This window comes from Apium graveolens, chromosome 8 (genome assembly GCF_009905375.1).
Source record: "Apium graveolens cultivar Ventura chromosome 8, ASM990537v1, whole genome shotgun sequence".
NCBI classification, from domain to species: Eukaryota; Viridiplantae; Streptophyta; class Magnoliopsida; order Apiales; family Apiaceae; genus Apium; species Apium graveolens.
In genome coordinates, this window is record NC_133654.1 from 125,500,607 (window position 1) to 125,521,930 (window position 21,324).

The 21,324-nt window shown below is 34.1% G+C and overlaps 2 protein-coding genes across 4 annotated transcripts; both read right to left on the minus strand.

The window, feature by feature from the left end:
- Positions 1–667: 667 nt before the first annotated feature.
- LOC141678081 (putative pentatricopeptide repeat-containing protein At3g15930) lies at positions 668–2,309 on the minus strand. Its single transcript, XM_074484309.1, has one exon. The coding sequence runs from the start codon at positions 2,240–2,242 to the stop codon at positions 677–679; it is 1,566 nt and encodes a 521-aa protein (XP_074340410.1). The 5' UTR covers positions 2,243–2,309; the 3' UTR covers positions 668–676.
- A 1,831-nt stretch (positions 2,310–4,140) lies between these two features.
- LOC141678911 (uncharacterized) lies at positions 4,141–8,951 on the minus strand. Of its 3 annotated transcripts, none has more exons than XM_074485336.1 (9): positions 8,599–8,951; positions 8,221–8,348; positions 8,037–8,108; positions 7,793–7,938; positions 7,593–7,707; positions 7,427–7,507; positions 6,562–6,699; positions 5,353–5,480; positions 4,141–4,674 (listed from the first exon to the last, which is right to left on the minus strand). In XM_074485336.1, the coding sequence occupies exons 1-9, from the start codon at positions 8,873–8,875 to the stop codon at positions 4,632–4,634; spliced, it is 1,128 nt and encodes a 375-aa protein (XP_074341437.1). In that variant the 5' UTR covers positions 8,876–8,951; the 3' UTR covers positions 4,141–4,631. The 3 variants fall into 3 exon arrangements, with proteins under 3 accessions (XP_074341437.1, XP_074341435.1, XP_074341438.1); XM_074485334.1 differs by having other exon boundaries at positions 5,393–5,480; positions 8,599–8,950; XM_074485337.1 differs by lacking the exon at positions 8,037–8,108 and having other exon boundaries at positions 5,393–5,480; positions 8,599–8,950.
- Between the last annotated feature and the right edge of the window lie 12,373 nt (positions 8,952–21,324).

Genomic DNA, 21,324 nt, shown 5'->3' on the forward strand with positions numbered 1-21,324 from the left:
AGAAATAGATCAAGGCCTTCTTTCTAATTATATAAAATAAAATAGTAAGTACACAATGTGGTATCTTACCAAGCCAGAGGCACGTTATTGAAGGCAACCAAGCTGTATTTCACCATAAGAGGGCTCCATACCAGACTCAAATGAAGAAGCATTTTTCTAGTCCACAAAGAAGCAGATGGAATAAGCCACCATGGCAAGAGCCACAAGAGTCAACAAAAAGTTAATGAGCTTCAGCAGACACTCAAAAACCCTTTACAAGCCATCCTGATGATTTTGTTACAAAGTACTATTTATAACCATCTCTATGGTGATGGCCTGTCTTTCATATCTATGAGAGGCTAGCAATCACAGTAGTAGTGATGCAGGACAGAATCATAAATTGAATAATGTACCAATCTTGGGAGATTCAACCGCCGCAGAGCAATCTCTATCAAAATAGATTTCCAACCACAAGAGGAAGGACTCAATCAATATTGATATAACAATCCCTGTATTTTAACCATGTTTTCCAAAACAAGGGTACAATATTGGTTTGCGCTTATAGCTACTTAGATCATATAGGATACATGAACAGCTATAAGCTCAAACCAAGTAGCGTACTGCAGCACGGTAATTGTCGTTGATTACCATTCTTACGCATAAAGTGATCAAACAACCTTTAGAGAAAAATATATGTTTATTCAAACAACAAATTATCTATATCAAGGTTTAATTCATTGATTACAATTTCTAAAACTATATACATATCTGGGCTAATATTACTCACTGAATCTTCAGCAAGAAATTCATGAACGATGCCATTTAGCTCAATCCAACTACAACCTGGCTGCTTCTTGATTCTTTGACTTCTCATCATCTTCATCGTCGTTGATGCATCATCCCATTTATTTGAATTGCGATAAAAATTCCATAAAAGTATATAAACCCCGTCGTCGTCAGGTTCTAGTTCAATAACCTTCTTCGCTGCCATCTCAGCTAATTTAAAATCCCTTGTTCCTAAACAAGCACTTAAAAGTGATCTCCATATCACGGCATCTGGTCTCATAGGCATGCAATCAATCAACTCCATAGCTTCATGTACACATCCTGCACGACCTAGAAGATCAACCATACACCCATAATGCTGAAGTGTTGGTTTAAGTCCATTTCTATGTATCATATTCTTAAACAAAAGTTTTCCCTCTTCAACCAGTCCCGAGTGAGCACAAGCTGATAACACTGCAACATAAGTAACCATATTCGGAGTAAGTCCAGATGCCAACATGCTATCAAACAATTCAACCGCGTGTCTTCCTTTCCCATGAAGTGCTAATCCAGAAATCGTCGTTGTCCATGTAAATAAATCCTTACAACCCATCCCACAAAAAATGTCTAGTCCCGACTTTAAGCTCCCACTCTTGGAATACATATCTATCAACGCATTATTGACTGCCATATCCTTAACCAAAACCGACTTACTAACAAAACCATGCACACTTGTACCAAAATCAAGAGCACCAATATCAGCACAACCCGAAAGAACAGCAACAACCGTAATCTCCGTAGGAAAAACTCCATCCACAACCATTTCTCTGAACAACTCCAACCCATTAACCGAAACCTTCCCACGAACACAACCAACAATCATCCCAGTCCAAGAAACAACATTCCGGACCGGCATTTGATCAAACACATGACGTGCACTTACCATATCATGACATTTGACAAAGCCATTAAGCAAACTAGTCCATGACACAACATCTCTAACACCCATACAATCAAAAACAGTGTTGGCCCTCAAAACATTCCCATTTCTACTATACATATCAATCAAAGCATTACACAAAATGGGTTGATCACATAACTCAAATCTGATAATCATTCCATGAACAGCTCTCCCATTTCTGAAATCTTGATTTCTACCACAAGCAGTTAAAGCAGCAACAGCTGAGAAGCCATCAGGCCTCCTGAGTCTCCAAACTAAGTCGGAGAAAATAGAGAGAGCTTTGTTGGGGTTGTGAGAATGTAAGTAAAGATTGATTAAACAAGTCCATGAAACAATATCAGGGTTGTGAATTTGGTTGAATATGTAATGGGCTTGTGTAGGTTTGTTGAGTAGGGAGTAAATTTTTAAGAATTTAGAAGCGAGGTGTTGGTGGGTGGAGAGAGAGCCAAGAGTAATGGCGCAGGAGAGGAGTGTTTTAATATGTTTTTCATGGCGTTTGTATTTGTTGAGTAATGAGTTTAGTCGATGATGATTCATTCAGATTTCAGGGTCAGGGTGTCTCCAATCTTACATATAGGTTAACTGTGACGAAACTCCGCCAGACTCCATCGAGACGTGTCTATACACAAGTATATAATAAAATTTAATAAATTATTATTATATTAATATATAGTGAAGTGTAACAATCAAATACAATTATAATACTCCTTTATATTAGTAATTTTTTTAGATATTAAAATATATATAAATATTTTAAAATTATATTTGTTATTTCTAAATATTTCTAATATTAAAATAATTATTAAAAAATAAAAAAATTAGTAAAACTGCATGCCAAATCACGAAAAGTCTGACCCCATGGCATGCTATATATCTGTGTGACATGCAAGTAGATACCAACACTGCAATCACCTCATCATATTTATTTGTACGTATATATATACTTCCTCCCCCTCAATTTTTAATTATTATAAAATATAAAATATAATTTTATAATTTACTTTTTTAATTATTAAAAAAATCATGTTTTACTCAAGCCTTAAAATATCCTTTGATTATTCCCCCGAGTCCAAATTGTTTAAAGATCGCTATATCATCTTGGGTTATTTCAGTTTCGGCTTCACTCAAAAAATGTTTATAATTACAGAATTATTCTTACTAAAAAAAATTATTATTAAAATATTTCTAATATATTTAATTTTTCTTTATAATTACAGAATTATTCTTACTAAAAAATTATTATTAAACTATTTCTAATATATTTAATTTTTCACTTAGTAAACTCATGCTCCGTCAAATATTTTCATAAAATTCTTTTCCTCGCTTTTTTCCGTTTATTTGGACTCCATTAAATATTGTTCTGCAATTGTTTGAATTTCTGCAAAATAGTTTTCCTAAATTTTCACATGTCCGTATGAGGAGGTTCTGTAAAATAAATTACATTTCAAGAAAGCAAAATTTATTTGTGAAAAGCGATCAATTTCTAGAAATGACTTTCACTTTTCTAAACATTAACACATTTACTGTTCAAAACTAAAACATCTACTCACTGTTTTTCATAATAGAAAATTAATTTTACGGATTTTATTTTTGAAATTTTTTCCGAAATAAATTTTTCGATAAATTATTTACAATTTCTTTTTCGTTATTTCACAGAAAAAAAATCATAAAGAATTTTTAGAAAAAACAGTTTACTAGAAATATTTTTTAGGAAAAGTATCTCATGAAAAATATGTTACTTTTCCCGCAAATAAATGGAGCCTCTGTTCTTTTATATTTATTCTATTAAATTAACACCTGAATAAACTAAACTCGTTTTATTTATTCCTGACCGGAGGAGAAACCCAACTCTTTATTCCTGACCCAAAAAAATACAACTCATTTATCAAAGTCCGAATATGTTTGCCAACAGCTCTGTACCAAATTATTCCTTTTATGATCATCAAAAATATAAATTTTCAATAAATACATTTTATATATGTAAATTCCAAGTAAAAAGTTTATTTTAATTTGCAATACATGATGGACTATATACCTTCCTAAAATTTCAATGATCATCCAAAATTCAGTGGTGGAGAAAGATTAGTGAACCAATGCTTGATAAATACAGTAATGTCTTGTTTGAAAACAAGCATTTTATTAGAAATTATATATTTCAAATAATATGATTTGAATTATCATTTCAAATTCTCGTATCTGCACTAAAATTTGAATGTTTTCAATTTCAATTGAAATCCAAATTCTTTACTTATCGAAACATATTATTTGATCAAATATAAAATTTCAAATGAAATTCAGGTTACCAAACGGACACTAATGGAAATGACAGAAAAGGTATGAATTTCATTTAGCATGTCGCAGTCCCCAGAGTTCTGGTGCATGTACTAGACTGAAAGCATAGTTCATTTAGTATAATGTATGAGAACTGACCACTATAGAAGCAAATTTAGCCTAATTTTACACAAAATTAACAAAAATGACCGATTTCTGAAAAGTTGGCAAACTTTAACCGATGGAATACTCAACCGTCAGTGAATATTCACTTTATATAAGATAACCAACTATCAGTGGAGTATCTCATATATGAAATACACAACTACTAGTGGAGTATCTTATACAAATTAGGATACCCAAGTGACAGTGGAGTATTCAATCGGCTAAAATTTGCCACTTTTTTCGGAATGGCTATTTTGGTTAATTTTTTTCAAAAATCGGCTATTTTTGTCATTTTTTCTATAGAACTACAAACGATACATAATGAAACAATATTCTAGATCACTATATAACTACAATGATACATAATGAAACAATATTCTACAAGATTCTGTTAAATACTCATGAATATAAAGGGCGGCCAGCATTTTGTGTCCTTGGTGTCTGGTCAGATGCTAGAACTGTGCCTACACTCCGCTTAAATAAGCCGCCTTCAAGCTTCTTTGCCTTCCCTGAAGAGCTTAAAGAACCTTCCACTGAGACAGAGGCACCAGACATCACTCATCAAGTACAGAGTGAAAAAGTGAGAAAATTCTTCTCAGTACTGAAAAAATACAGCAGTTCCTAGCCTAACATTTGCATCTGAGAAATTAACTTAATTTTATCATATCATTCAACATTGGTGATGATAAACTGACGTGTTACAGGACAAACCACAAATATAGATATCACAGAAAAGTTTTTGCATTATTTATTAAAAAAAAAAAGTTGTTGCCAACAGCTTAGGTAATTTAGACCCTTTTCTTTAGCTGTATCTGTATACTATATGAGCTACAGAACTACATTATCAAGGTATATCACAATGTCATACTTAAATTTATCATGAAGTATTCTTGCCTACTTAAACAAACTCCCTACTTTCTTGTCATCTAAGTATTGGACGCAGGTCTAAGGAATCTCGTGGTATGCTTATTAACTATGGCAGGTTTACTACAGCAAGTGAAAGGATTTGTGTTATAAAACTCAAGAACAGAAGTTCAAATTTAACAAAAAAAAAGAACAATTAAAGTAGTCAAATAAAATGAGAGACAACGTAATTGCTAATAAGTGGTAACATATATTGAAAGATGGTGGTTACTATCATGGTTACAGTTATGAACGCAGGCTTATTAGTGATAATGAGGAATGACATTATCATGGGTATAAATGCAAACCTATATAGATATTCAGTATCAGAATATATGCCTTTTGTACCTTGCCATTCCCATACCACTTTCGAATCACCCTTCACCATTTTCGGGTACCTATCTAACCGAGAATCTTCTTGCACCAAGTCCTCAACCTGTGAAGTAAACAGGAATTACAAAAATAACAATTGCTTTAATAATTTTTTCGTAGGCAGGACAAACTAAAAAACAATTGCTTTAATAATTTTTTCCTAGGCAGCACAAACTAGTTAGCTGAAATGCATATTATAATTTTGCAAGCGGAAGGGAGGTGTTAAATGAGGGTCGGGAAAAGATATGCATGTCCAACATTTTAGGCTTACAAGTTACACTATAGAGTACTGTTTGTGCTCTCTTGTTATGAACATGATAGTTACAGAAACAAGAGGCAGGTACATTTAACCCCACCGTTTACCTAAGCAATCAGTATATTATCCTAAAGACCAGGCATGGGTAAGAACCATCTTGAAAATAAAAGTCAACCTCTTCTCTTTCCTCTAGTCTCTCTACAAGTTTTACATTTTCTTCCTTCATTCTTTATTCAACTTCACTTTAAATATTAGAAATTAAGTGCCACATGATTATCTCCACTTTAAAATTCATCGAAGTAGTTAAGTGGAAAAATTGGAATACTATAAGTGTTCTTTTTTATATAAGAAACATAGGAAACTAAAGCTAGCGACTAGGACCATCTTTATCCCATTTAACTCAAATGGTGTAAAATGTACACCATTATGGTGTAGAAGTTACACAATTCAAAATATCAAATCCAACTCATTTAGACTATTTATTACACTACAAAGAATCTTTTGTCTATGAGAAGACAACTTCTTCTATCTTTCCCGAAAGTAATTGTTTTGCTAGGAGGATACAATCAGATTTAATTGGGAGAGGGCATAAATTATTTTGTTAACAAACACGACGGTATACTTGGAACTTTGCAAGACGACAAATTTGGTATAAGTCGTCATGATATAAATATTTGACACTGAATTTGATGTCGTGTAAATTTTACACTCTTAGAGTGACGGGTTAGAGTTGATTTTTACGCTAATTGAGCAAATTTAAACAGTGTTTTAGTATTGGGTTGGAGATTCCCTAATTTACCATTAGGCTTGAATCATATAAGCGCTTGAAAATAAATTGCTCGAAAATTGAACAGGAAAGAAAAATATCAGGGAATGTGTGTGAGAATACCTTTTTCCATAACAATGGATTATTTCTTTCTTTGGGAGAGAGAAGATGATCTCGTAACCATGAAACAACTATCCAAGGTTCAACCTTTCCGTTCACACTCCTTGACTTCAATGCAGTCTCTTCAAGTATGTCGCAAACCTGTAATGTATGCCACACGTCAATTAATAATTTTAGGATAAACTGCCCAATTTGATAGATAAAAAAAATCAGAATTGATATGCAATCGATCTCACATTTATTGTTCAAATATCGATTAACTAGATAAAAAAATCAAAATTGACATGTGATTTTACATTTATTGTTCAAAATGGTACTATTTGATACTTCAATATGCTTTCCCATTTTTTAGTCAGATGTTTAAAGTGTTTTTCTTTCCTTTTGACGATCACTTTTTATGTGCTATCTCTTCTTGTACTCAAATATCTAGAGAATTAATACTTTACATGGACTGTCATAGGACAGTTATTATTACAAAAGGTCTTCACTCTACAGTACTGAATTCAGACAACGTGCACGGTGTTTAGCAAACGGGCCATATCAATCTATTACCAGAGGCATATTAGGGTAAGGTAGTGGGTTGATGGCACTAGATAGCTAACAAAAATTCCTGCAATGTCAGGCAGAAGACACTATCTTCATGCCTGCAATCATGCTGGACGATAGAGTAAAGGCATAGAACCGCCATTACTTTGATCTAATGCCAGAGATCTTGAAATCTTTTTTTCTAAAAGTCATTGTTCCAAAAACATATTTCCATTTTGAACATAAGTAGTTTAAAGCAGCAGGAAGTCGAGGAGCTAATTAACATCATACATGTTATTATTCCAATCAAGAATCCAAAAGAAAGGAAGATGGCATTGTGCACCTCTTGGTATAGTTCTTCCGCTCTAATTGATAAATGATGTCTGCGCTGGACTTTGTTCAGTACGAATAAGCATGCAACAAGCTGCAAGTCAGCATTGTTACTAACCTTTAATATTCTGACAATATGCAATATATTGAATGTAGTCTTTGTGTTTGTGATTGAATACCACTGTAGAAATGAGCACTAGAACTACTGCATTTTCAGTAATCCACCGACGGATATAGCATGAAACGGGCTTGTAATGTTTCACTTGTGAGTCAGGACACTTAAGCTCCCTAATCCTACATCCATAAGAAAATGAAAAAAGTTCAGATATCACACCACGTAGTAATTCGTAACACATGCTACCAAATTGTGATGACATACCCACTGCTGCTCATCCTTGTTTCTAATAGTTGTCCAACAATCTGAATAGCTCTTTGCTTCGCAAGCATATAGATGGAGGTATCTAAACCGTAATGCTCAATCACTTTCAATTTCTCTAAGCTATTCCACAACTCATCCTCCGGAGCCTACAAGACCATATACCAGCAAGAAAAATTCAATGTCACGAGGAGATAAGGTTTACCAACCTGCTATGTAGAATTCAAAGTCAAAACCAATTACACACCCAAATTTTTTCAGTCCCATAACATAAATATTGTGCATATGCCTCGCATACATGAGCTTCCACCGATCCCAACTGATAATAAGTCATGTAACAGTAGCATATGAGAAACTAAAAATGCAAACAAGTTTCAATTCATATGAATCATCATATGATAGAAAATAGCAATCACATATTACTTACGCACAAGTTTCTTAGCAGTTTGATTGATATCTCCATCTTCAACACATATTGTGCCTAGTTTTCTATAGCCAGTGGCGCATTCCAAGTTGCCTTGATGACAGACCCCATTCATTGGACAAGGGGTACAGATATCTATAAAAGTGCGAGTGAGTTATATAAACAAGAAAATCATGTAAAAATGTGATTAGTACAAAAGCCAAGTAGTCACCACAAAAGTTTTAAGTAGATTATTATTTGCCATAACAATAGGGTTATGATGCGAGATTATAAGTCGTTACAATATTGGCTCAATGGGGTGTAAAACAAACACATACTAGGAAATAATAAAAAGAGCAAGAGTAAAGTAAAAACTAAAAAAGAAAATGGAGTAAATTACTAGTACCTGAAAGGAAGAGATCGTCTACGTCATCATCGCAGAAGGGTAAGGGGTTGCGATTGAACAAGTTAACTACAAGTAAATAATTACATGAAAATGCAACAAAACAAGCGATTGTGACAACTACAAGTAGCTTTATGAAATCTGATTTTTGGGAGGGGAATAAATTGGAGGAAGGTTGTAGTGATGTAAGAGGAATTGATGAATTAGGGCTTGTTTGGTTTAGTCTGGACCCCCTTTTTGGTGGTGGAGTAGAAGATGATGATGATGATGATGCCGCCATTGCCTCTTTTATTTTCTGCAGCTGTTTACCCTGCCGAGGTACACTGCTAAACTGCTACCCATTTTTTACTGGGGAATTTTTTGAGTTTTTATTTATTTGGATACATTTCTTGTTTTTCTTTATATAAATTATAAGTTATTTTAAATTTATTTTAATTTATTACACAAACAAATATATATTAATTTTAATTAAATATAACTTTACACCCGTAGTCTAAACAAAAACAAACAAGTTCTGCACACCCTTATAATTTTGATCATCACAATGCGAGTCAGATTATATTTTGTTATCTTGTTTAATTAGCAAACTAACTACACGTTATATTTTGTTATCTTGTTTAATTAGCAAACTAACTACACAAATTCATACGTTATTATATTAATTAAAGTTGCTTTTGTAGAATACCATCAGATTTTGATGAATTTTGAAGGATTTTTATGGATTTTAGAATTCATGGGGTATTCAATTTGGATTTTGGATTTTAAATAATTCTTTAAAATCTGAAGATATTCGACAAGGATTGGAAAAAGACTTTTAAAATCTGAGTGTATTCAATTTAGATTTTAAAAAGTCAATCAAAATTTGGTGGTATTCAATTTGGATTTTAAAAAATCCATCAAAATCTGATGGTATTCAAAAGTCCATGGATTTTCTTTTATTTAAAAAAGTCGGAGATTTTGATGAATTTGCTAGTACATTTTTAATATCATGAAATCTCTTCAAAATACATGAGATTTTGATGGATTTCTAAAAAACTCCACAAAATCTGCAACACTCTACAAGATTTTGGATCGACTCCATCAAAATCCACGAATAATTAAAATCAACGAAAATCTTTTAAAATCCATAGATTATTAACAATCCTTTAAAATCTGAAATGAATACACCCCTTAGGTTGTGTTTGGTTGGGGTGAATGAAATGGAACGGATATAAGTAAAGGAAATAAATGGGAGTTCGAGAGAAGATTTGAAAAAAAAATAGATGGACAAAATTGTTATGATAAGAATTGCGAAGAAAATGGGGTTAGTAAGGAATGGAACATTCCATTTCAAATTGGGGGTGTTTAATTATAATGTAGGTGGTTAGGATTGGAATGGGTAAAAGAATGAGAATTTTAGAAAATTTAATCATTTTCCACTTAAAATCTCATTCCATTCCATTCCATTTCATAAACACAACATTAGTCTTTTAATAAGCTTACAATATTTTGATCTATTTATCAGCTAGCTTACAAATACCGTCAGGTGTAATTCAAGATAAACATGACTCGCAGATTTTAAGGAGATTTAATAATAATGAGTTTTGTAATTACTCTACTTTATATTTTACGTGTTTAAATATATTAGAACTCCGCATGTTTGTGAACTCTTATTAAACCAAATCATATCTTATTTTCTAGTAAGTTGTTAACAACGTTTTTAATTCAAACAACTTACTTCAAGATCAGTATTTAAACTTAAACTAAAGATAGGTGTTTCCAGTTGATTTCAAATCTATCTTATCTTTGATTTAAACGTATTTTAAATTATTTTAACATTTAAATTATAACAAACTACCCGTGAGACTTGATCAAGATGGAAATGTTAGGTATGAAGTGCAACCCAGAGGAGGTGGTTGAATGTATTTTCTTGATTTTCTTGATTTGATTTTCCTGATTTTACTTTCTTGAAAATCAGATAGTTTTTAGGCTTTGTAACTCAACAACTAGATATTAATTTGTAGTGATAAATAACTGAATGTAAAATACACAAGTAATTTATCAAAAATCTCTCAATTTATATTTAAATCAAATTTTTTGTACTACAAATCCGTATTCTTGAATAATAAGAACACAACTACTTCTCTTAAAGAATACAAGATTTTTAGATATGTTTTGTTACTTCTAAACAAAAGACCCGTGACATACTTTATAGAACAACATGCACAGATTACAAAGATTACACTAAAATGGACTAACACATATTCTAAAGTTTATTTGTTTGTTTTCATTTTGAGTGCAGTATATCTGCATGTAATCTTCCAGGTCCGTAACCCTCATTTGTCCAGTTCATTTTTGCCCTTGATCTTGCACTTTTCAAGCTGCATTTGTAGACTTTACAATTGAATGATAGAATAGTTTGTTGACTGATAATCTTGGATTTTCAAGTTGTCTGTATTCTAAATTTTGAAGATATTATCGAGATTTATTTTACTGTATAGAAAAGTCACATATCGATATGTAGAATTACTTATCGATATCTCTACTTCTCTATATGTATTATGACTTGTCGAGATCTCCAGTTTTCTACAAGTTGATTGACTTGTCGATATCTCCGGTTCTCTACAAGTGGATTGACTTGTCGATATCTCAAGTTCTCTATATGCATTTTGGCTTGTCGATATCTCCGGTCTCTACATGGACTTTTGACTTGTCGATATCTTCAGTTCTCTATAAGCATATTGACTAGTCAATATCTTTTTGGACTTCTCTATAAGTCATTTTTGAATTCTCGACAGACATCTCTATACATCTTGATCGGTGACTTATCGATATAGAACTTAGAACATTTTTCCAGAAACAAAATTATTCAGTTCCAATCTTCTACACTTCTCTCTGAGGCATAATCAGGATTGATCTTCTTCCAGAATTTGTTCCTTAGCTTGATGGTTGTTCATAAAAAAATTCTCCAATCTAATCTCCTTAACATTTTTGCAGACTCAAGAGGTACACTTATAAAATACAAAAGATTATCTTACAACTAAATATTAGGGTTGTCGTAGTGATTTAGTATTGTTATGAAGAGGCATGTCTTGCACAACAATCTCCACCGAATTATGTGTTAGATAATGAATCACACACAGAGGGGGGTGAATGTGTTTTTGTGTTTTTCTGCATTTCTTGAAGTGTTTATGATAATGAAGAAATTAAATTAAATCTTGTAGTGAAATGTGTCAATACTGAAATTTAACAAGTAAGAACAGTGGACACATATTTTTCAAAACTCACTTAATTTTATATTAAAATTAAGAATGTTTTGCTACAAAATTTCTAGGCTCTTTGTTGATAAAGAGCTTAGCTTCTTCCTTGAGAGAATACAAGATTTTTCTTATCTAAATTGTTACTACTAACAAAGCATCCAGTGTTTACTTTATAGAATAGTAAACACTGGTTATAACACAACATGCAACAGTATGTACTAAACCCTATTTTTGGATAACCAAATCTTTCTATTTATGGCTTAGTGTATCTTTCATAATCTTGCACGCCTGTGTCTTTACTTTTCCAATTAATCTTGACCTTTGATCTTGTACTCTTCAAGCTGCTTTTGTAGACTTGTCAATCCAACTGAATAGATTGTTTGTTGCTTGATAATCTTAGATATTGAACTGGTTTGCATTTTATACTTTGAGTTTTACCTCGAGATCTTCAGTTTTGTATATAGGGAACTTGACACCTCGATAAGTATATTGGCTTATCGAGATCTCTAATCACTCTATAGATGTTTTGACTTATCAAAGTCTCTGAGTTCTCTATACGAAAATTTGGCTTGTCGAGATCTCACAACTTCATGTCTTCACTTTGGCTTATCGATATCTCTGAGTTCTCTAGTGATATTTTTGACTTATCGATATCTCAGAGTTCTCTAGTGATATTTTGGCTTGTCGATATCTCAGAGTTCTCTAGTGATATTTTGACTTGTCGATATCTCAGAGTTCTCTAGTGAAAAAATGACTTGTCGATATCTCCATTCTTCATGTCTTCAAATTGACTTGTCGATATCTCTGAGTTCTCTAGTAGCTTTCCTGACTTCTCGATAAGTCATTCTAGAGTTCTCGAATGACTTCTCTATAACACTTAATATGTGACTTGTAGAGTTCTTGACTTAGAATATTTTTCCCCAACAGATTTATTCAACTCCAAGCTTCTTCATAATTCTTCTGAAGCATGATCTTCTTAATCTTCTTCGAGATAGAATTCTTAGGCTTGATACTGTTTACAGAAAAAGAATCCAGTCTACCCTTGGACATTTTTACAGACTTAAGTATTATAATACACAATGCAAACATAGATTATCATACAACTTACTTAGGGTTGTCAATTTAACTTAGTCTTGTTATTGTACAGGCATGTCTTGCACAACAATCTTCCCCAATTTGTGAGATGATTTCTTATCACAAATTCATGCATGTTAACAAGACTAACCCCAAGCTACAATGGAAAATAAGACTAATACATAAAATTTTACATAATTACAACATTTATACATTAGGTGATTTCTTAAGTTTAAATAGTTACATGCATTAGACAAAGACTGTTTTTGTTTCCGCTTCTTCTCTAATGAGGTCATTTAAATATACAAGAATTTCAAGTTCCTCTATGACTGGTGTCCCTGTTAGAGCTTCCACAAGTTTGAGTATGTCTTGCTTTGGATAACCATTTAACAAATCAATCCTAAATCTTGTGAATTTGCTAGCTTTTATATTCGGAAATTTTCCGTCCTTAGAAATTCTGCTCATTCCTTTGGCATTGAGTTCTTATGATCTTTTAATGTACATTTCAATCTCCTCATCATACTTCCTTATCTTCTCCTCATATTCAGCCATATTCCTTGCTTTCCGTTCCTCCCTTACTATCATCCATTCAGCTAAAACAGATCTCTATGCTTTTGTAGCAGTATCCTTATCCTTTAGCAAACTTATCACTCTTTTGATTTCTGTGGGTGAGGTTATCCGTTAAGCTGCATCCCAGAAATGTGAAGGACCCATATCCATAGTAGATTCTTACTTCCCTCAATGTTACAACCCAAACTCTGACTATTTCCTCAGCTAGTTATTGAAAGTAGTCTTCATCTGAGATGCACCAATTTAGAGGTAAAAAATCACTTTGCTTGTAACGGTTCCAGATGGCCCTTTCAGTAACTTGTTCTTTTTCAGTATGCTTAGCTTTCTTAGATTTCCTCCTAACAGACTTGTAGTGAGTTTTGAGTGATGGCTTGACAGAGGGTATGTTTGTGATTTTCTTGAGAGATGTTTGGCTAAAGGTGTTATGTATTATTAGAAAGGTGTTAGCAGTTTGTTTGTATAGGAATTTTGGCTTAGATGTTTGAGGTGGTTTGATGTTTGAGTTTGATGGCTTTGAAGGTTGAGCTTGGTTAATTTGGATTAGGGTTTGTTGGTGTGGTTATGAGCCATCCTGCCTTTTCTTGCTTCTCCTTTCTTCTCCCGTTTTCTTGTCACCATCCTTCTTCTCATTGCTGCTACCAGTTGCTCTTGAAGATTGACTTGGATTTGAGCCAGAAGGTTTTTGTTCATCATACTTCTGCTCATCATTATCCTTGCCACTTCTTAGATTAAACTGAGTGGATGGCAACATGGTGTCAACATTTCTGAGATACCTTTCAAGAATCCTGATCATTTCTTCATCTTCAACTTTCTTGGTCTTTTTATACTTCAAATCAGCTTGAAGAGTCATGATCAATCTCATATTCCCTCTCACACAGTTCTTGGGAACAAGAAAATGTTTGCATTTCTTGGTTGTTGGACAAATGTAGACTACTCCTTTGTTTGGATATAGACAGGCTTCAGGAAAAACTAATATCTCTGCATTTTTGAGCTCATGGAGAAGTTAAGTGTCTTCTGGAATGACTGGATTTATTTTGTCAATCATTACATCTAGTTCAGATGCTCTTAAGGTTTTAAGATTTGGAAGAGACACCTAAAGACATATGTCCACACCACATCATTGATATTCACAATAATTCTTTTCTCCAAGAAATTATCAATTTTTATAACTGCTACCATGATGAAGTTGATGTTCTTGGCCTAAGCTTTCTTGTAGGTCATGTAGTTGTTTTGAAGAGACATTCTTAGCACTGCAAGAAGTTCACTGAATTCTTGGTCTTGATTGGGTCCTTTTACAGCCTTTAGAAGTCTTTCTTTTCCAGCATCAACTTGAGCACTTGAAGGGCTTTGACAACCTTAATAGGCTCTTTAGACTTAGCTGTAGCATCCCTGGATTATTGAATCCTAGCCTCAATCTCCCCCTTAGTCTTGGTGACAGGCATGAGTAGGGGAGTTGGTAATTATGGCCTAATATCTCTAGGTAGTGAGGGCAATGGTATGTTGAGCTTCCCCATGATGGCCCCCAAAGCAACAGAATTCTGCATTTGAAGATACTTGTGAGAGTCCACCAGGGTCTTGATATCTGTTTGTTGACTTTACACCAAGGATGTAAGAGCTTTAACCTGTGCACTTAGTGAGTCATTTGATGATTTGAGATAAGAGACTTGGTGTTGCAGTTCTTGAACTTGTAAAGTGGATGAGGATTGAGATGTAGAAGAGGTAGAAACTCCAAAAGTGTCATGAACAGCCTTTTTGATTTCATCCATGAGCAAGGCTGAAGGAGTGTATCTGCTTGGATGCATTTGATCCAGCTTTAGTCTTGTGTCATTAGAGTGAATGATGTGATATTGGACTTGTTAATTCAGAGCCACAAATGAAGTCTTGAGGTTCTTCATATGAGTTTCCATTCCACTGAGATCATATCTTGACATTTGGTTAGCAAATTTTATGAATTTGTTTTTTATTTCAGTTTGAGAAAGAATGATTTGATCCATCTTTTCCCTCACCATCTTCATTACTTTATCTTGATGTCCAGTCAATGTGATTTGAAGTGCTTTTCTAAAGTTGTGGAAGGCCTTGATTTGAGATTTGTACACATTATTGATGGCATCATACACTTGCTGAGGAGTTAGGGATCTAGCATTGCTTCCCAGAATAATGATATACTCCTCCCTGAATTTGGCTAGCACAACATCCATTTCAATAGAGAATTCCTTATCTAGCCAAGCATCATAATTTTCATCCTGACCAGCTTCATCAACAATTTTAGCTTGATTTTCTTCAACATCAGCCTGGTAGGTGAGCGTGATAGCTTGGTAGTCTTGGTTTGACATGTTGAATGTGAGCAGTTGTTGTGATATTTGTGCAAGGCCTCCAAGCTGGTCAATTCTAAGATCTTCAATGGTTGAAGGTTGATCTGCAGTTTCTTGGAGCCATTGGGAGATTAGGTGAGGTTATTGAGGTTGAGAGGTTGAGGGTTGAGGGTCATAACCACCTGTGATAGAAGTCACAGTTAAACTCACAGATTTCTCTGTGTTTGTGACAAGTTATTGTTCCTCGTATATAGTGGGAACCTCTAATTGAATTGGAGGGGATTTGACTGGGTTATTTTCATGTGCACCAGTCTCAAACCCTTGTGTGTCTTGCACCACACTGTCACTTAAATGTGTTATACTTGCCTCCTCTATGACAGGATCATTGGCAATTATACTTCCAGCTTCAATTGTCAAAGTAATTTCAGCCAGGGTTTTGAGGGGAGTTGTTCCTGGAATAGGGACCTCCAATTAAATTGGAGAGGATTTAGATATCTCCCTCTCAGGAGTACTACCCTCAAACCTAACAGCTTGTGAAGGCTGATTTGCACATGAAGGTGCATTTGTAACATCCATGGGGTCTTTAGTAAAAACTGATGAATCCCCCATAGTTTTGATGGTGTCATCGAGGTCTACCCCAGCTAGTAGCCTCATACCATCTGAATTTAGTGTCTGGGTGGTGAGCAAGGTTTCTTGAACCAAGTCACTTGATTGGGGCGACACTCGAGGACTTGATTCAAGTGTTTCAGAATAGGAAGAAGAAATGTTAGAAATAAGATTTTGAAGCTCAGGATTGAGTGTTGGCAGCTCCGCCTGAATGGATGCGGGAGCTTCAAGGGATTGCTCTCCTTGTGTGTGTCATCCTTATTTCTCATGCCATACACTTGGATTTATTCAAGTGTTGGCTGTGCAGACTCTTGACAGGATGCATTGGGGAGAATGCTCTTTTCAATAGAAACATCCTGTTAAGAGGATGTCTCTAAAATTTGTTTTGGCCCCATTTGTACAACTGCATCCTTTTAGGAGGATACAGAGGTGGTTTGAGTGGTCAGCTCAGATTTTTTATCGTTCTTTGTCCTTTTGACCAATGGTGACTCAGGTTCTGTATGTTCCTCACCACTCTCATAATTTGATTTTTAACATTCCTAGCTGCTACTTGGTTTGAAGAAATGGTCTCAGCATGGGAAGGTCCATGTTGGTTTTCATGTATTTGTACTTCTACAGGTTCAGGGACCTGTAAGGGTTATCTCATTTCTCTTCTTTTTACTCACTTCACTCTTTTGAGAGGATGAAGTGGTTGGTTTCCTAGCTGCTACTTGGTTTGAAGAAATGGTCTCAGCTTGGGAAGGTCCATGTTGGTTTTCATGTATTTGTACTTCTACAGGTTCAGGGACCATGGCTGTACTAGATTGTACATTTGATCTCATGTCAAGCATTGGGTAAGGGTAAGTCCTAAACCTCTCCATCACGAATGAAGTGATTTTCAGACTTACATTTACCTTGTTCTTTGTAGTAAGTGAACCAAATATTATTTTGGACACTTGCTTACAATTGCCTATTTTAGTGCTATATATACCATTTAACAAATATATGTCTATTACTTTATGATTTAAAGTAGACATAATGAATTTAGGGAAGAAAATTTCCTTACCTCTAGCAGATTGGGGCATTATTAGCCTGGTTGCAAGTTCTTCCGGGATCAATAGACCAACATTCAAGTGTTTGTTGTGGGATATTGAGAACACCAGCTTCTGCACCACACTTGAAATGTTGTAATACCCTGTCTTCCTACATGTGAAGGCCCTTACTATAGAATCAAACACAAAGGACCATTCCTTCCTAAGGTTTGTTCTATTCAAGCTTGCCAGATTGATCCTTCCACCATAGTTGATGAAGTCCATGAACTCAACAAGCTCATCTTATGTTGGTATCTCCACCAGATTTGCAGTTGGAAGACCCAAAGTTGCATTCACATCTTGCTCATTGAACTCTATCTGTTGGCCTTCAATTGTGCAAGTTATGACCAAAGATACAGAGTTGTCATTCATAACAGTTCTCACCATAGCTGTTGTCCAAAACTCATGCAGAACATCCAAGTACAAGAATGGGTTAGCAGTTAAAGCTCCTGCGAGGTAAGATTCAGAAAAGAATTTCACAAACCCCTTGAAACTATCAGGGGTTTGGTTAGCATCAGTAAAAGCCAGGTAATTGGTTCCTTTCTCTGAGATAGTAGCTCTAACAATATTGAGTGTCATTGTTATTTAGTGAGGGTGAATGGGTAAGAAAAATTAGTGAGAAAGGAGTTGAAACGAGATAGAAATCGGTTTTGGATTGAAAAAGCTAGGTCACTTAGAGTTCTCGAAGGTGTAAGTATGTATATGTATCAGGATGTCTGGGTATTTATAGTAAAAGCAAATGTCTTGTCGAGAAGTCAAAAATAGACGTTTGGAGTATACTTATCGAGAAGTCATTTTGAAAGTGAATTACATATCGAGAAGTCATTTTAGTTTACTCTTATAGTGAACTAAAAGTAAACTTATCGAGATGTCAAATAAATACCCAGTTTGTCCAAAATGGACTGAATTGTTTCCAATTTTTATTTGAATAAATCAAAATAAAATCAGAAATTTTTTGCCAAAAGTATTTTACTAAAATAATTTATTGAATTGAATTATTTCAGTTTTGAGTTATTCATAGGTCTAAAATATACTTGTAGAGAACTCTGTAAGTTAACACTTATAGAGAACTCTACAATGACTTATCGATAAGTCATAATAAAGCTTATCAAGAAGTCACTCGAGAAGTCAGTAAATTGACTTAATCGAGAACTCACTCGAGAAGTCTTAAAATGACTTGTCGATAAGTCAGTTAGACTTATCGAGAACTCAGTTCTCTATATACTTTTGATCACTTGATTCTTCCTTGTATTCATTTTACATACTGAAAAATGCAAATCAACAATTAGACAGTTTACTTATAATTTAACAATTCCAAGATGAATTTTTATTTTTGAAAAATAAATATACAGAGATTTCTAAAATATTTACAATTCATATTTCAGTTAATTTCTAATAAAATCAAATTAATTTTGATTTAATGGAAATTAATCTGCTACAACACATTAGACGAGTTCTTGCCTTAGAACGAAGAATTTAGCATCCCAATTTCACCTACAAGTCTAGTGAAAGTTGCTTCATCCAAAGGTTTAGTAAAAATGTCAGCTAATTGTTTTTCTGTTGGAACAAAAATGAGCTCAATGGTACCATTTGCAACATGTTCTCTAATAAAATAGTACCTACATCAATGTGCTTTGTTCTAAAATGATTAACTGGATTAGCCATAATAGATATAGCACTAGTATTGTCACACATAATTGGAATTTTGTGTAACATTAGGTCATAGTCCATTAGCTGATTTCTAATCCAAAACACTTGAGCATAACAACTTCCCGCAGCTATGTATTCAGCTTCAGCTGTGGAAGTTGACACAGATTGTTGTTTCTTACTATACCAGGAAATAAGTCTATGTCCAAGAAACTGACAGCTTCCACTAGTACTCTTTCTATTAACCTTGCATCCAGCAAAATCTTCATCTGTGTATCCAAAAGCTTCAAAACCAGTTACCTTAGGATACCATAATCCCAAGTTTAGAGTCCTATTCAAATATCTAAAAATTCTCTTCACAACCATCAAATGTGATTCTTTTGGATTGGCTTGAAATCTTGCACACAGATATGTAGCAAACATGATGTCTAGTCTACTTGCTGTCAAATAAAGCAATGATCCAATCATTCCTCTATAGCTTGAAATATCTACACTCTTGCCCTTTTTATCTTCATCCAACTTTGTTGCTGTAGACATAGGTGTAGATGCAGGTAAACAATCAACCATGCCAAACTTTTTCAATAAATCTTTAACATACTTAGTTTGGCTGATGAAGATTCCATCACTTCTTTGACTGACTTGAAGTCCAAGAAAGTAACTTAATTCCCCCATCATACTCATTTCTTATTCACTTTGCATAAGCTTAGGGAATCTTTGACAAAGCTTCTCATTAGTAGATACAAAGATGATATCATCCACATAAATCTGAACTAGGATCATATCACCACCATGTAGCTTGTAGAAGAGTGTATTATCTATTATTCCTCTAGTGAAACCATGTTTAGGTAGAAAATCTCTCAGTGTATCATATCAAGCTCTAGGTGTCTGCTTTAGTCCATATAGAGCCTTGAGTAGCTTGTACATAAAATCTGGAAATTCTGGATCTTTAAAGCCAGGTGGCTGTTGCACATAAACTTCTTCTTCCAATCCACCATTTAGGAAGGCACTCTTGATATCCATTTGATAAACTTTGAAGTTTGAATGTGCAACAAATGCTATAAAAATCCTTATTGCTTCAAGTCTTGCATCTGGAGCAAAAGTTTCATCATAATCAATTCCTTCTTCTTGTGAGTAGCCTTTTGCAACCAACCTTGCCTTATTTCTGATAACTATACCATTTTCATCCATCTTGTTCCTGAACACCCATTTTGTTCCAATTACACTTCTATTCTTAGGTGCAGAAACTAACTCCCAAACTTTATTTCTTTCATACTGATTGAGCTCTTCTTGCATGGCAGATATCCAATCAGGATCCATAAGAGCTTCTTCAATTTTCTTGGGCTCTACTCAAGACAGAAAGCATGCATGTAGGCACTCATTAGTAGTTGAACTTCTAGTCCTTACACCGGGATTAAAATCACCAATTATTACATTTTAATTGTGACTCCTATCCCATTTTCTGGTGTGAGTTTGTTAACTGGTGCCTTCATCATTTTCTTCATTATTTGTATGACTGGTAGATTCTTCTTCTCTTTCTCCCCCTGATTTTGTGCTATCAAATTCAGGTGTATGCGATGAGCTTCTATTTTCATGATTTTCCTGTTCAATAGTCTCTTCATTCATCATCTGTTATGCATTGCCTTCATCCTCTTCATCAGAATCACCATTAATGTTGAGATTTTCAAATGCAAGGGCTTCATTTTCATCAAGGCATTCCAAGCATGGGAACTTGTCATCATCAAAGGTCACATTTGTGCTGTCCATGATTTTTTTGATCAATTACATAGACCTTGTATGCAGTTCTCTCCAATGAATATCCCAGAAAAATTGCTTCAAAAATCTTTGAGTCAAATTTTCCCACAAATTCAGAGTTGTCTTTTAAAATGTAACACTTGCTTCCAAACACATGAAGATGCTTTATAGTAGGCTTTCTTTTAGACATGATTGAGTAAGGTGATTTACCATGAACCTTGTTAATAAGATATATGTTTTGAGTGTAGCATGCAATGTTTACAGCTTCTTCCCAAAAACTAGTTGGTAGATTGGCATCTTGCAGAGTTGTTCTTGCAGCTTCTACTAATGTTCTGTTCTTTCTCTCAACTACTCCATTTTGTTGAGGTGTTCTAGTAGCAGAAAACTCTTGAACAATACCTTGGTTTTTGCAGAATTTACTTAATGTTGCATTTATGAATTCTGTTCCATTATCACTTC

Excerpts from the sequence above, each read along its gene's own strand:
- LOC141678911 (XM_074485334.1), bottom strand. The coding sequence starts at position 8,875 with ATGGCGGCATCATCATCATCATCATCTTCTACTCCACCACCAAAAAGG. Across the intron at positions 6,700-7,426 it reads CGGAAGAACTATACCAAGAG|GTTTGCGACATACTTGAAGA; the intron begins GTGCACAATGCC and ends CATACATTACAG. Across the intron at positions 5,481-6,561 it reads ATCCATTGTTATGGAAAAAG|GTTGAGGACTTGGTGCAAGA; the intron begins GTATTCTCACAC and ends TTTACTTCACAG.
- LOC141678081 (XM_074484309.1), bottom strand. The coding sequence starts at position 2,242 with ATGAATCATCATCGACTAAACTCATTACTCAACAAATACAAACGCCAT.